This window comes from Nyctereutes procyonoides, unplaced genomic scaffold, assembly GCF_905146905.1.
Source record: "Nyctereutes procyonoides isolate TBG_1078 unplaced genomic scaffold, NYPRO_anot_genome, whole genome shotgun sequence".
Taxonomy (NCBI): Eukaryota; Metazoa; Chordata; class Mammalia; order Carnivora; family Canidae; genus Nyctereutes; species Nyctereutes procyonoides.
In genome coordinates, this window is record NW_026575117.1 from 12,468,445 (window position 1) to 12,483,671 (window position 15,227).

At 33.4% G+C, this 15,227-nt stretch overlaps 1 protein-coding gene across 1 annotated transcript in view; it reads left to right on the forward strand.

Moving 5' to 3' along the window:
• USH2A (usherin) overlaps positions 1-15,227 on the forward strand; it is a 686,930-nt gene that overhangs the window by 68,384 nt on the left and 603,319 nt on the right. Inside the window, exons 6-8 of the mRNA XM_055333895.1 lie at positions 750-934; positions 1,431-1,652; positions 2,764-2,857. Coding sequence (XP_055189870.1) covers positions 750-934; positions 1,431-1,652; positions 2,764-2,857 — 501 coding nt within the window. The remainder of the gene's footprint in view (positions 1-749; positions 935-1,430; positions 1,653-2,763; positions 2,858-15,227) is intronic.

A 15,227-nucleotide genomic window follows, 5' to 3' on the forward strand; every position in this document is an offset into this window, starting at 1 on the left:
CCTTGGCTTATGGCCCCGTAACTCCCATCTCTGCCTCTGTTTGCAGGGGCCTTCCTCCTTGCTTCTCTCTGTGTGTCACTTCTTTCTCTTCGTTCTGTTGTAAGACCCAGCCTTCATCCAGGATGATTTCATCTTCAAATCCTTAACTTAATTACATCTGCAAATACCCTTTTTCCAAAGGTCACATTCACAGGTACTAGGAGTGAGTACTTGAATGTGTCTATTTGGGGATGCAATTCAATCTACTACAAGGTGAATTAGGTGACTGAGCGTCACTTCACACTAGTAGTGTCTAGTAATGTATGAAATAAAAATATATAAAAGAAAAGATGCAGGGCCTATTTTTTAAGATATTTGTATGAAATCATATGAGATATTTAAATAAAATCTTTTTATTATTAAGTAGTCCAAATTACTAAAAACTGAGGTGCTTATTCTAACTACTTAAGAAGAGCATATATAACAACTATCTCATGGAAGTAAGGTTCTTTTTCCATGTCTTTATATCAAACATATTATTAACTTGCACTTAATTTATAAAATCCTTGAGAAGGAATGGATATGCAATTGTAGAATGTGTTGCTTTTCCCATAGGGCTATGACATTTCTGGATGTCTAATAAATATTTGATGATTATCATTATGAGGAAGTAAGCTATTATATTTGAAATGAACAATTCACGGATTTGATTTAGAATGATGAGTCAAACTTAAAACTTTAAAGACAATGATTAACTTATCCATTTTCAGGTGTTTTATATTATCATTCAGTTCCTTAGTCCACAACCAACAGCAATAAAGATTCAACGGAAGAAGGAGGACAGCCTAGATTGGGAGGACTGGCAATATTTTGCTAGAAATTGCAGAGCTTTTGGAATGGAAAATAATGGAGAATTGGAAAATCCCGATTCTGTCAACTGTCTTCAGCTTCCCACGTATGAATATTTAACAAATAATTATCTTTGAAAGAGTTAATTTTAATAGACTAATGGATTAATAATAAGCAATAGGTGGCCTAAGTCATACGACTGGTAGAGACTTCCCTTCACCACTAGCCTTCTTGAAGCAGGTTCTTCTGAGACTCCCCCCCACCCAACTTGAGTTTTATACTATGTTTAAAGTTTTCATAAGAGACTTGAGAGTATCTCTTGTATATATTCTCATTTGGGCTTTATAATCTGATTTTCAGGTTGCTTTAGCAAGTTACATATATTAATAGAATTTTATTATGTCCTGAAGGAAATGTTTTACTATGTTTTTCTGTGATGAAACTATATTGTTTGCCCATGAAATATATGCTATATATCTGTTTTCCCAGATTGAGGAATTTAAGCCATTATTGATATTGTGTAATATTGTTTCAAAGTTGTGATTCTTCTTTTTTAAAAATATGAATAGCTTTTCATGACTTCAAATTTCTTTCATCAACAGTTTTACTCCATATTCCCATGGTAATGTCACATTTAGCATCCTAACACCTGGACCAAATCATCGTCCTGGCTACAACGACTTTTATAATACCCCATCTCTTCAAGAGTTTGTAAAGGCCACACAAATAAGAATTCATTTTCATGGACAGTACTATACAACGGAGACTCCTGTCAGCCTCAGGCACAGTTATTATGCAGTTGACGAAATCACCATCACGGGGAGGTAATGTTCATTACCAAGGTTTGATTGAAGGATGCTTTTCACTATGAGTTTTGTTTCCAACAAGATTTTTTGTCATACTTATTTAAAAATAAGTTAAGATTTAGAGCAAGCCAGATTCCAAACTTGACATTGTGAGATGGTTTCCTACTCTACAAATTTTTGAAAAGATTGGTATGCTATTCTTTTCTGTATGTAAGACCACATGGTTATGGAAACAATTTTCAAAAGCTGTTGGGTCTAGAAGGCATAATACCCTGAATCTGGCTTAGAAATAACTTACCAAGTATTTTGCTTTTTTTTCTGGAATATTGTTTTCACATATTCTTGAAATCAGAGAGAAGGAGCTAGATTTCAAGTTACAACTATATTATCAGCTAGTTTGTAAGTATAGGGCTTGGTCTCCCCGAGTTCACAATTCACAATGTTATAGGAGATATTTGTTTTCTAGGAAGAAAAATCGAATATTGCCTAAATAATTATAAATATCTGACCTTAAATGAGAACATGGCTCACAGTATTTCAAAATATGGATACCTGGAGAGCAACACACTCTCTGGTATGGAAATGGTGCATACATAGGTTATATTTAGAATCAAGTTGTGCTAGAAGAGTGATATGCACTGTAAATAAAGTACATCTTTAAAAACCAGAATACCAACCTATAAGTGCTATTTGTTTAGTAATGGCATGGTGTAAATAGTAATACTGTTAAATATTCATCATCTAATTTTGTAGGAAAAAAACCCAAATAATTGAAATATATTAATTTCATTCTGCAGTTTATTCTAAACTTTATTGTTTAATTGTGTTTAACAGCTTCAGTAAATGGCAAATTTGCCACAATGCTGATATAGGTGAAAACAAATTCCCTTCCCAGAGAAGCTTGAAAATTACCTTCTAAGAACAATGTGGTTTGGATATGGATGATGCTTTATCCAATACTTTAGGAATAATAAAAAACTTTCATGAACATTCATGTGATAAAAGAGATTGAATTTTGTGTTAACATACTTGTCTCCCATGTTGGATCCACACAGTGGATATATTCACAGGCCCTTAAATATATTCACAGTTGCGTTGACTTAGGAGTTGTCTGATGGTCTGTTTACAGATGTCAGTGCTATGGTCATGCTGATAAGTGTGACACAAGCAGCCAGCCCTATCGATGCCTCTGCTCTCTGGAAAGCTTCACCCAGGGACGTCACGTGAGTTCTCTGTTTGATGCATGAAAATCTAAAAAGAAGGGGGGGGGAGGGAATGGAGAGGGTTGGTGAAATGTTGACTACAAATTCTTTGAACTTAATTTTGGTCTACCCTATGGGTATGAATAGAAATGAATTGATATGAGCCTGAAATGTCAATTATTTCAGGAAATTTTTGGTAGAAAAAAAATCCATCAAAAAGATGAAAATATGACTTTAAAAAATAAACTGTTTCAGAAAAATAACAACTAAGAGCAAACCTTAAACCAAAGGGTTTTATTTTGCTTTTCTATCTTTGTTTCATCAGCATTTTCATGTTTTACTAAACAATTCTTAAGGGGTCTGGATAGAATGGCATTAAAAATAAGGGTCTGAATCCTGCAACTAATGGATATTTACACATAGATATCTATGCAGCATAAGTGTCTTTTGGTGCAGAGATATTTTTGACTTTGCATTGATTAAGTTGAATTCATTTCTTGATATCAGTAATTTTAATTAATTTGAAAATCTATAGTAAAATGACTCAAATTATGTTACTTTCATTTGTCTATGATGGCCAGGGGAAATTTCATAGATGAAGTAGAGATTTAGCTACAATTTTAGGAAAAGGGGGTAAATGGAAAAGAAATTGAGAGGTATTGGTAAAAATATCTAGCATCAACATCAGTAACAGCTGATAGGAAAGCAAGTACAGCAGCAGGAACAATCATACCAGTAATAAAAAATAAATGGTATGGAGTCCTCATTGAGTGATGTTTGAGGTAGTTAGTATCAATTTGGAAAAAAAAAAAAGTTAAAGCCCTACTTCATGGTATGTATAGAAAATCCAAGACTTCAATGTAAAAACAATTGTAAATCTATTAAAATGACAATTAAAATAATATTTCTAAATCTAAAGCTAGGGACTTTATAAGCAAAGCAAATACAAGTAGAAACAAACATATTAGGAGCCATGAAGGAATTTATTGATGTATTTTGTCATAAACATATATAAAATTCTTTACAGTGTAAGGACTAATTTATTGCATGAACTTGATTGATTAATTCTTACTTGGCCATAATTGTGTGTTTAATTTTTCCCAACTTGATTTTTTCTTGCTTTTCAATTTAAAATGACATTTATTATATTTTTCCTAGTGTCTTCTTCCTTTGATTCTTTTAAATGCATATTTCTCTTTCCTTGCAATCAGTGATTTCTTTTATTAACCTCACAATGTAGCACCGTCTCATAGATTCCCTACTTGACTTGCCTCCTAAACGTTGCCCTGTACGTGTGTTTAATTAGTCACTTCAGTTTTCTCTGTCGTTTGTTTTAGGATATCATGGAACATCTTGTTTTTTTTTTTTAACCATCTGCCAAGGTTTTAGCAAACTCCATTTCTGCCTTCTGAGATTCTTAATCTCATCTAATTTGTTTCCAGTGACAACATGAGTGCATATAGTTCAGTAGCAAGAATATTATCTACAATGCAGACTTCTTCTAGCACGTTTAGGATGTAGTCCTGGCCCTTAGTTTCAACTCAGTCTTTGATTTGGTTACAGCTTTCTTTCTTTCTATGTGCTCAAGCCAAAACTTTCATGTTCTAATTCAGATGTTCCTTTGAACTTAGTCTCCAGATCATTGCTTTATATTGCTGATCTTTTAATTTATATGTTTAGTCTTCACCACTGGTTGATAATTGCTTTGAAAGAAGGAATCATTTACTTTTTCTTTCTTTCTTTCTTTTTCTTTTCTTTTTTCTTTTTTTTTTTTTTTTGATTTCTAACAGCTAGAGGCTTTGAATTTGGTTTGATTAGAGTATCATGAGAAAAAAAATCTTTTTAAAAAGCATTGATTTTAGTATGTTTGATTGTGTGGCTTATCATATTGTGCCAGAAAGGAAATTAATTGGATGAACTTGATTGATTCACTCTTTTTTCAGCCCTAATTGTGTGTTTAAGTTTTTGCCAGTTTGATTTGTTCTTGATTTTAAACTTAAAGTGGCATTTATTCTATTTTTCCTAGTGTCTTCTTTTGATTCTTTAAAATGGACACTTCGCTTTCCTGGAAATTAGTGGTATCTTTTATAAACCTTACCTCCCCTTCCCAAACTCACCAAGAACTCAGTTAAAAAACACTGTGGGGTGGGGATGCCTGGGTGGCTCAGCGGTTGAGCGTCTGCCTATGGCTCAGTCCTAGGATCGAATCCACAGCGGGCTCCCTGTGTGGAACCTACTTCTCCCTCTGCTATGTCTCTGCCTCTCTCTCTCTCTCTCTCTCTCTCTCTCTCTCTCTCTCTGTGTGTGTCTCTTGTGAATGAATACATAAAATCTTTAAAAAAAAAAACACTCTGCGATGGATTTAGTAAGGCCCCTTGATCTGAATCTATGTAGTATATTCAAATTAAGGACTGGGTAATGCTTTTATATGTTATTTTCAGAGCTTCTCATGCTTTATTTTGACTAGTTTGCTTTCATTTCCTCTACCCCCGCCCCTGTATCCCTTTTTCTTTTGATAGCCCATCCCATTTTTCCCCTTTCTCTCTCTTTAATTGCTCACAGATGAGTGATTGATATTTTATGATTCTTGAATGATTTCATGCTTCCCCTTAAAAATAGAGCCATTAAATGAATCAAGGCTTATGATTGGTTTCAGAAGTCAAGTTGGGATTTTCAGACTTGGTCTCAGGTGGTGACTATTGAATTATGAACTAGCAAAATAATTAACTATAATTTAGGTTGAGAATACATTTTAATGCTTCTTATTTAGACATTAAATGCCTTTTAGAAACAATGGTAAAAAGTTGACTTTTCTGTTATTTTCTTCCTGGACATATTTTGATAATTTATGAATTTAGCCATAAATAAAAAAGCAACAAATATTCACTTAGCAAAGTTTGGCAAATGTAGCTTAAGGGAAAAAGTCAATAGACTGTTAAGTTGAATGATTTCTCTGTCCTATGATATTTTCAATAATGTGTTGAAAATGAGAAATGATTTTGTAAAGCATTCATAAGTATGACATTTTCTTATTGTTATCATTCGAAGTATTTTAATACATGTGAGACATATCTGAAAAAGGTATCTTACAATAATTTGAAAATATGCTTATTCAAATGCTTTTCACATTGTTCTACTTTTTAAAATAATAAGTTTTCATATAAGCCATCCATTTCCTATTGGAATCAATGTTCTTTTTAAAGATCTGGACATAATCCAAAAAGAATGTCTTCAATTTCACAGTATTATGCTACCCATTAATAATATTACTCAATAAACAGGGCTTTTGTGAATTATATTACAGCCATTTGGCAAACAGATGAAAACGTAAGCCTTGAGAATATGCCAGTTCTTGGCAATTGGCAGTCCTATATGAAAGTGTTTTTAGCAGAAGTGAAAATGAATGAAGTCGGGAGAGAGGAGTGGAATGGTAAATTCAGAAGCAAGTTCTTATACATTAGCCATTCCAAGGAATTTTCTATATGAAGCATTCTTCAGTTGTTTATAAAGTTGATGTCACAAACTGGTGGTCCCCAGGTGGGACCACTGTTTAAGTTTGTTATTCTTCTCCTTCTTCTTTCCCTCTTCCTCCTTTACCTCTGGCCTCTCTTACAGAAAATAATCCAACACTATGCCTATGTTTCCTCATACAGCCTAACTCAAGGTAACAATTACCCTCTTTGGAACAGTATCACACTTTGGTTTGCTACCATATTCACTACTATCCATAGCCTTATATCTGGGTGAACTCACTTATGTTAATACCTGGCCCTCTTCATAGATTAAGACTTACGCTAGTAGTTAAAACACATGATTAATTATTTAGGGAATAGCCAGACTGACTAATTCATCTAATTCGTAACTCCATTGGTAAATCCTATTTCTTTTGTTGATTCATAAAATGAAAAACTACCCCCCCCAAAGAAAAAAGAAAAAGAAGAAGAAAAACTATTACCAAAGACCCTACTGATCCTGAGATAAACTTCAAGGTACACTTACTTTTGTCTTAAATATTTCATTGTACTTTGCAATACTTAAAACATCTACCTTGGGGAGGTTCAATGATTCTCCTCAGTGCTACTGCCTAGGAATGCTGACATACTGTGTAAGGCTTTGTAAGGCAGTTGTAAGGCTTTGACTTTAATGTATGGTGTATACTACAAATGATAATTGCATATTTCATTAATAGAGAATGATTTTAGAGTATTTGTGACATTACCTCTCTAGAAATGACTGAAACAGTGAATAATTTACTAGTTCCATTTTAGGATTAACCTAGAGCAAAACAAACCCCAAAAGACTATATACTATTAACTTTAAAGCAGAATTGAATGTTTCAAAGCAAAACTCAAGATTACATGGCATTTAACTCTTTGTGAATCATTTGATAAGAAACACATACACTCTTTTTAAATAATTACTTTTTGGATAACAGATAATCACTGTTACTTGTACATGTATTTTATAATTTAAGTGAATTTTTTACTTTGAGATAATTGTAAATTCATGTATGATTGTAAGAAATAATACATAGATTCCTTGTACCCTTTACTCAATTTCAACTATAACATCCTGCAAAACTAGTGATTTTTTCTTTTTAAGCAACTTTCCTGAAATGATTTGCATATAATAAAATATACTTAGTTAAAAATAAAAACATAAAATAAATTTATCCATTTAAAAATATTAGCAAATGCAATTTGCTATATTTTGCTATATTTGTGTGATGACTTCCATATTAAAGATGTGGAATGTTTTTCTCTCTCCAAATATTCTCTTGTGCTCCTCTATAGTCAATGCCTCCTCCCCAACCCTCAATCCTAGAAACCATTGATCTGCTTTCTATTACTATAGATTGTTTTGCCTATTCTAAGATTCCATATCATGGAATTATTCAACATGCATTATTTTGGTACGTAGATTTCTAAAATCTACCCCACCCCATTACTCCCCTCCCTCACTTTTTTAAAGATCATTTCCTAACCACTTGTGCTATTAGCTTTATTGAAATAATGTATCTCTTACCTGCTCAAGAATTCCATTATAACTATTAAAAAATATGCTTCAAGTCTTAGATACAGAATACAACCTAGGAATTGGAAGCTTAGATGTGTATATTATATGGCAACTAATATGGTTGCATAGTTACTATATACTCATTACTCCTCCTCTTCTCTTTACCTGTTCTAAGAATTCAAATGTTGATAGAATCTAGCTTTAGGAATGTGTTATCAGTTGAAACTAGCATCCTTATGGTTTTTCATTTTCTTTTAATAGTTATGTTCATCTTTCAGGGGCTCTTGGCTAAGAGTGATGCAGTCATCAGTGCCTCCGCCAAGCCCCAGCACTTTGTTGGCTACTTAGCTATTCTTTCATCATTTTGTGACATCATTACCTGCAAGGGTGGCCAAGCGTTCACAGAGCAATTTATTAGTAACCATGAATTCTTCTCTTATTCTTTGGCTCTGATTTGTGACCCTTTTATAGCATTAATCATGGCTTTTATGAATTAACTACAATCAAGCTATCAGTATGCATTTTTGTTAGTATTATAAATAGCAGAGCCAGCTTAAAACATTTTATATAATAAGCCTTCCTACCATTCAATAATTTGAATGGTGCCAACATCACACTCTACAATGCTTATTATGTAAATGAATATTTCCTGTTATTTTAGAAAGTGTGTTCCGTTAGAGCACTGAAGTCCAAAAGTATGAGTCATCATGACTAACTAGAGTCATATTTTTATTACACATCGAGCTTTCCCAGTAATGTTTTTTGTTTGCTCACAGAAAGATCTTATCCTAATGTATTTCATTTTATACTCTAATCTTGTAAATACTAATGAATTAATTTTTTAAATGTAACTAGCATTCAGACATTTTATATTATAGAATCTACATTAGATGTACATTTAGAGAGTCAAGGCCTCAAATTTAATTTCCTCTTTGGCATATGGTGATATTATTATTATTAATCCTTATATTAGTTATTCCATGTTCATAGACAGGAAGACTCAATATTGTCAAGATGTCTGTTCTTCCTGCCTTGATCTATAGCTTCAATGTAATCCCAATCAAAATATCAGAAAGTTATTTTGTGGATATCAATAGGCTATTTCTAAAGTTTATGTGAGAAGCACAAGACACAGAATAGTCAAGACAATGTTGAAAGAAAAGAACAAAGTCAGACTACTGCCACTACCTGACCTCCAGACTTATCAACAAAGCTACAGTAATTATAAAAATGTGGTCTTGGCAGAAATAAAAACAAATAGATCAGTAAAATGGAATAGAAATAGACCCACATAAGTATAGTAAACACTAATGTAAACTGTCACGTGGGTAATAATGATGTGTCAATTTAGGTTTATCGGTTTATAACAGTATACTACTCTGGTGCCAGATGTTGAAAGTTGGGGATTCTGTGGTGCAGGAGGTGTATGGGAACTCTGTATTGCTCTCTCAATTTTTCTGTCAGTTTGAAAATGCTTTAAAAATTATAGTCTATTGAAAAAGTAGCATTTAAGACCGGCAGTGATAATTACATTTAAAGAGATCAAAGGTTCTTGAATTATTCCGTGTTTTAGAGAGACAGAGCACAAGCGTGGGGAAGGACAGAGGCAGAAGGGGAGAAAGAATCCTCAGCAGACTCCCTGTTGAGCATGCAGCCCAATTCAGGGCTCAAAGTGAGCTCCATTCCAGGACCCTGAGATCATGACCTGAGCCAAAATCAAGAGCCAGCTGCTTGACTGACTGAACCACCCAGGAACCCCAAAAGTCCTTGTGTTATTCTTAAAGAGTGTGGAATATTTTCAAATTTTAACACAAGCAACATTTTTTATTTAAGAATAATACAGCAAAAGAGATGAAATGTAGTTTATAACTTCCCCAAAATATAGAGAATAAAAAGGAAACATCCTTTTTTTTGTTATAAAATAAAGCAAAAAAGGAGAGGGAAATAAAAAAGTAAAGTGTATAGAAAATATAAAATCTAAATATGTCAATAATCATAACAAATATAAATGTGTTAAACTTGTCAGTTAGAACTAAGTGCTGTCATAAACACAAAAATATAATACCACGATTGTTGGAGCATATACTGCATTAATGGGAGAGGGTACCTCAGGCACAAATTTTGAGAAGGCATTATTAATCTATCTTGATAATACTTAAATATAATACTAAAAAAAGCAAAATAATACTAAAATCTGTGAGGAATAATATATAAAATTTTTATTTTATTTTTAAAAATTTTACTTATTTATTCATGAGAGACACCGAGAGAGAGAGAGAGAGAGAGAGACATAGACATAGGCAGAGAGAGAAGGAGGCTACATGCTGGGAAGCTGATGTGGGACTCTCCAGGATCATGCCCTGGGCTGATGCCTTGGGCTGAAGATGGTGCTAAACTGCTGAGCCACGTAGGCTGCTCATATATAAACATTTTAAATAAAAAAGCTGTTTGTTTTGTAAGTCTTTGTTACTTAGCAACGAGAACTGTTTCCAGTCAGCCATAGTTCCTGCCTAGCAGTTCTGGAAGGTTATCCTGTATCTGCTTCATAGGAAGGTTGACAGTGGTTTAGAAACAGATTGGTCAAGGTGAAGAGTTATATATAGCTATACTTTTTGATTATAGAGGGTTTATTAACTTTCTCCACTTGGTTCCTAATACAGGAGGATATTTTATAGATATATATATAGGGTACATATTTTTCTTTTGGCCTCAGGTTCCAATATGGCTCATCGTGGCACTGATGTTGAGATGGTAAGACATATGCCTAAAACACAAGCACACATAAAATTTAAAAATTTAAAAGCTGCTTAAGCTGTATAGTGTTAGGTAAAATAGATTTTAAGCAAAAAGTTTTATTAGGGATAAGGTGCTTTACTATATAATGGTAAATGATATAATTCTAAACTTACATGCATCTTATAACATAGATTCAAAAGTATAAAGCAAAATTTGACATGACTAGAAGAAGAAATTGACAAATCCAACATCAATATAGAAGATTTTGATACATTTTATTTGGTAAGTAATCAAACAGGCAGTTAAAAAATTAAAATCCTTAATAAGGGACACCTGAGTGGCTCAGCGGTTGAGCATCTGCCTTCAGCCCAGGGCGTGATCCTGGAGACCCGGGATCGAGTCCCACGTCAGGCTCCCTGCATGGAGCCTGCTTCTCTCTGTGCCTGTGTCTCTGCCTCTCTCTCTCTCTCTGTTTCTCATGAATAAATAAATAAAATATTTTTTTAAAAAATAAAAAAATAAAATCCTTAATAATTGAGAATTGAACTAATTTGAAGCTTGATCTAATAGAGTCTTATATTCAACAATGAAAAAATACACATTCTTGTCAAGATCACAGGGAAAATTTGTGAACATTGAGCACATACTAGTCAATAACAATGGTCTCAACAAATTATATAGAATTTGTAATCACAACACATTGTAAGCATTAATAGTTCTAAGTAAATGAATGCATCCAGTCATTTCACTATTATCCAAATGAGTCAAGATAAGTAGAAGTAGATGGAAAAAAACTCCAATTAAAATTATGAGCCTTTTACTAATCCAACAAAATTTTATTGAGTACTCATTTTCTAAGCAGTAGGTTTACATCCTGGGCAAAACACAGTTATTCCTCTTCTTTAAGAGTTTACATTCTCTTGGGGGTTGGTAGTGGTGGTGGGGGAGGCAGAGAAGTAAAATAAGGAAGTTAAATATATAGTATTCTAGGATTTTTTTCTGAAGGCATAATGCTTTATTTTGAACTCTGTCATTAGAATGAATTGCTAGAATGAAAAATCAAACAAGGATAGTACAAAAAAGAAAATTTAAGATTATTTTCCCATGTAAACAAAGGCAAAGATTTTCAAATGATGAGTGAAATCTAGTTTTTTTATAAAAATAATAATATATAGCAACCAAATTGGGTTTCTCCCAGGAATACAAGTGAAATTTAATATTAATACTATTAATGTAGGGATCCCTGGGTGGCGCAGCGGTTTAGCGCCTGCCTTTGGCCCAGGGCGCGGTCCTGGAGACCCGGGATCGAATCCCACATCGGGCTCCCGGTGCATGGAGCCTGCTTCTCCCTCTGCCTGTGTCTCTGCCTCTCTCTCTCTCTCTCTGTGACTATCATAAATTAAAAAAAAACATTAAAAATACTATTAATGTAATTCACATTAACTCAAAAAAGGAAAAATATGACCATTTCAATAGACTTGGAAAAAAGCTGTTGATAAAATATTTAACACCCACAAAAACAAGTATTGTTAGAGTACCCTCAATTGAAGAAGATCCTCTTAACTTGATAAAGGACATCTATAGTTTTCTAGTATCAACAGTGCATCTAAACATCTAACGGTGCAGGTAAATCCATTGAAGTCTTTTCTTCAAAATAAGAATAAGACAAGGATGTCTATTATTCTGCATTTTATTGGAGGATCTAGCCAGCTCAATATGATAAGAAAAATAAATAAACACCTAAAAATTAGAAGGGAAGAACCGAGCTGTCAAAATCTGGAGATAATTAAACCAGAAAGTGTAAAAAATTCCACAAATCATTAAATATTAAGGGGAGTTCAGTAAGGTGGCTAGATATAGGATAGATAGAAACATGAAAATAATTGTCTTTTATATGTCAGAATAACAAACAGGAAAGTTAATTTAAAAATAATTTTCAACAAAAATATAGTATATCTTTACAACTTCTGAATACAAGAAGCGAAAACTATAAAAGAAGAAACTAATAACTTGTGGCTACATTATAATTAGAAACTTCTTCATCTAAAACTATCATTCAAAAAAAAAAAAAAGAAAAACTGCAGATTAGCAGATTAGATTGGCAACAGAAAACATATGACAAAGGGAACTTTTAAATCAGACTACTCAAAATGGACCAAGAAAATTAAACCAGGTAATTTGCAGAAGAGCCTAGAAATGACAACCCAAATGTATGGCAACCCAGACATATGAAAACACCTGAAATTTTACTGGTTATTGGTAAAATAATTATAATTATGAGATAACATTTTATTCTCATGAGGTTGGCAAAAATTCAAGAAATCTGAAAGTTTCAGTTGCTGGCAAGAGTGTAGATTACAGCTCATCCACCACTGATAGGAAGGTACCACCACTGTGGGAAAACAATCTGCAAATATTTAAATGGGTATTTATAGCAGTGGATCTGAATGAATGCAGCTATTACATCAACATGACTAAACTCTCAAACAATTGAATACAAAAAGCTTGTAGAATAATATATACCATATACCATTATGTGAAATTTAAAAACACACAAAACAATACTGTGAGTAAGTAATACATAAATTTAAAGGGTAAATATGAAGAAAAGCACATGAATGAATATTACTAAGTTCAGAGTGGAATGTATATTATGGTGTTTTAAATCAGGTGGCGAATAAAAGAACACAATTGTTTGCTTTTTATTATTTATAAATTTTGCAGTCCTAAATATTTTAATATAAATTTTCTAAAAGATTATAATATGATTTATTAATCCATCAGGAACATATCATCTATGTTAAGTATTCATGCTACTGCTAAAAATAGAGTGGAGGTGACTCTCTTTGGCATGGAATAATTGTTAGAAAATTCATGATTACTGTGTACCTTTATAGTTCTAAGGTGAAGATTGATCATTTGCTAACTTCATTCAACAAATATTTATGAAATGCCTTCTATGTGTAGAACATTATGCTACAGTACAGCTATAACATCTTGATTACAGATGCAAGTATTTGAAAATATTGAAGGACTTTCATTTGCGAAAGTCAGAAAAGATTTCCTGGCAGACACTAATTACTATAATAAATGGAGATGACTGTGGTGCAAGCAAATTATTCAGACCAACAATTTATAATTAATAGATAATATAAACATCATTGACATTTTAAATCTTGAGAAAAATTTAAATGTTGCTGTACTAATGAAGGGATTTTTAAAATTCACTAATCTGATATTCAAGCTTAACATTAGATAAAATTTCCAATATAAAATGGCTTTCTATTTAAATGGTAACTCAGATGAATTTTTGTGTCCACTCATTAAGTGTAGAGAAACCCTAAGAACTAAAAGACATAATGGTGGGGTGCCTGGGTTAAGCATCCTGACTCTTGGTTTTGGTTCAGGTTATGATCTCCAGATCATAAGATTGGCTTGGCTTGGCCACCATTTAGAAACTGGAAGAAACCATAAAGTCCTCCTTCTCTGCTCTTGGGAGAAAAGTATCTCATATGTGTCTTTTTTATTTAGTGTCCTGACAAGTCTCACAATTAAAGGGAAAGAGGCAATCAAGAAGAGCAGGCAGGCCAAGGGAGAAATCAAATATTAAACAATGACCAATATTCAAGATTAATACAACTCCAGTGCCTGTCATTCAAAACAATCTGTCTCATTCAACAGCTAGACTTTGTTAGATGGTCTGCATTGATAAGCCATAGTCTGAAGTCCCTCTTTACAACTTTATAGACTATCAGTTATATATATTTTTAAAGACTTTATTCTAGAGAGAGTGAGCGAAAGAGAGCACAAGTGGGGGTAGGGACTGAGAGGGAGGGAGAGGAAGGACTCTGCCCTCAGCATGGAGCCCCACGTGGGGCTTGATCTCACAACCTTGGGGTCGTGACCTGAGCTGAAATCTAATCAGACACTTAATGGACTGAGCCACCCAGATATCCCCAATCAGTTATATTTTTATGTAGACCATGTGTAGAACTGAAGGAGGGACACCTGGGTGGCTCAGTGGTTGAGCGTCTGCCTTTGGCTCAGGGCGTGATCCCCAAGTTATGGTATTGAGTCCCACATTGGCCTTCTTGCATGGAGCCTGCTTCTCCCTCTGCCTATGTCTTGCTTCTCTCTCTCTGTGTCTATCATGAATAAATAAATAAAATCTTTAAAAAAAAAAAAAGACCTGAAGCAGTTGTCCAAATGGTTCTGCCTTCAGTCTCTATTTTTACAAATATTGGTTTTGTTACCCATGTTACCAGAATTTGTTTTATTGGATGATTTTCCAACCCTCTGTTGAGCTTTGCCTTCAGAGGTACAGACAAGGCATTGCAGAAATAAGTAAGTTCCTTAATGTAGACAATATGTATTAATGGTTGAATTGTCAGGCTATGTATATTATGTGTTCATGATCATTGTATGACCACAAATGTCTGTATTGTCCAACAGCATGAGTAGTCATTTAATTTTTGCTACTAATTTCAGCACCTACAGAGCAACTAAGTACATATTTTATGTGGGCACTTTAATTATATGAGAATTTCTTTTTTTTTTAATAAATTAATTTTTATTGGTGTTCAATTTACCAACATACAGAATAACACCCAGTGCTCATCCCGTCAAGTGTCCCCCTCCA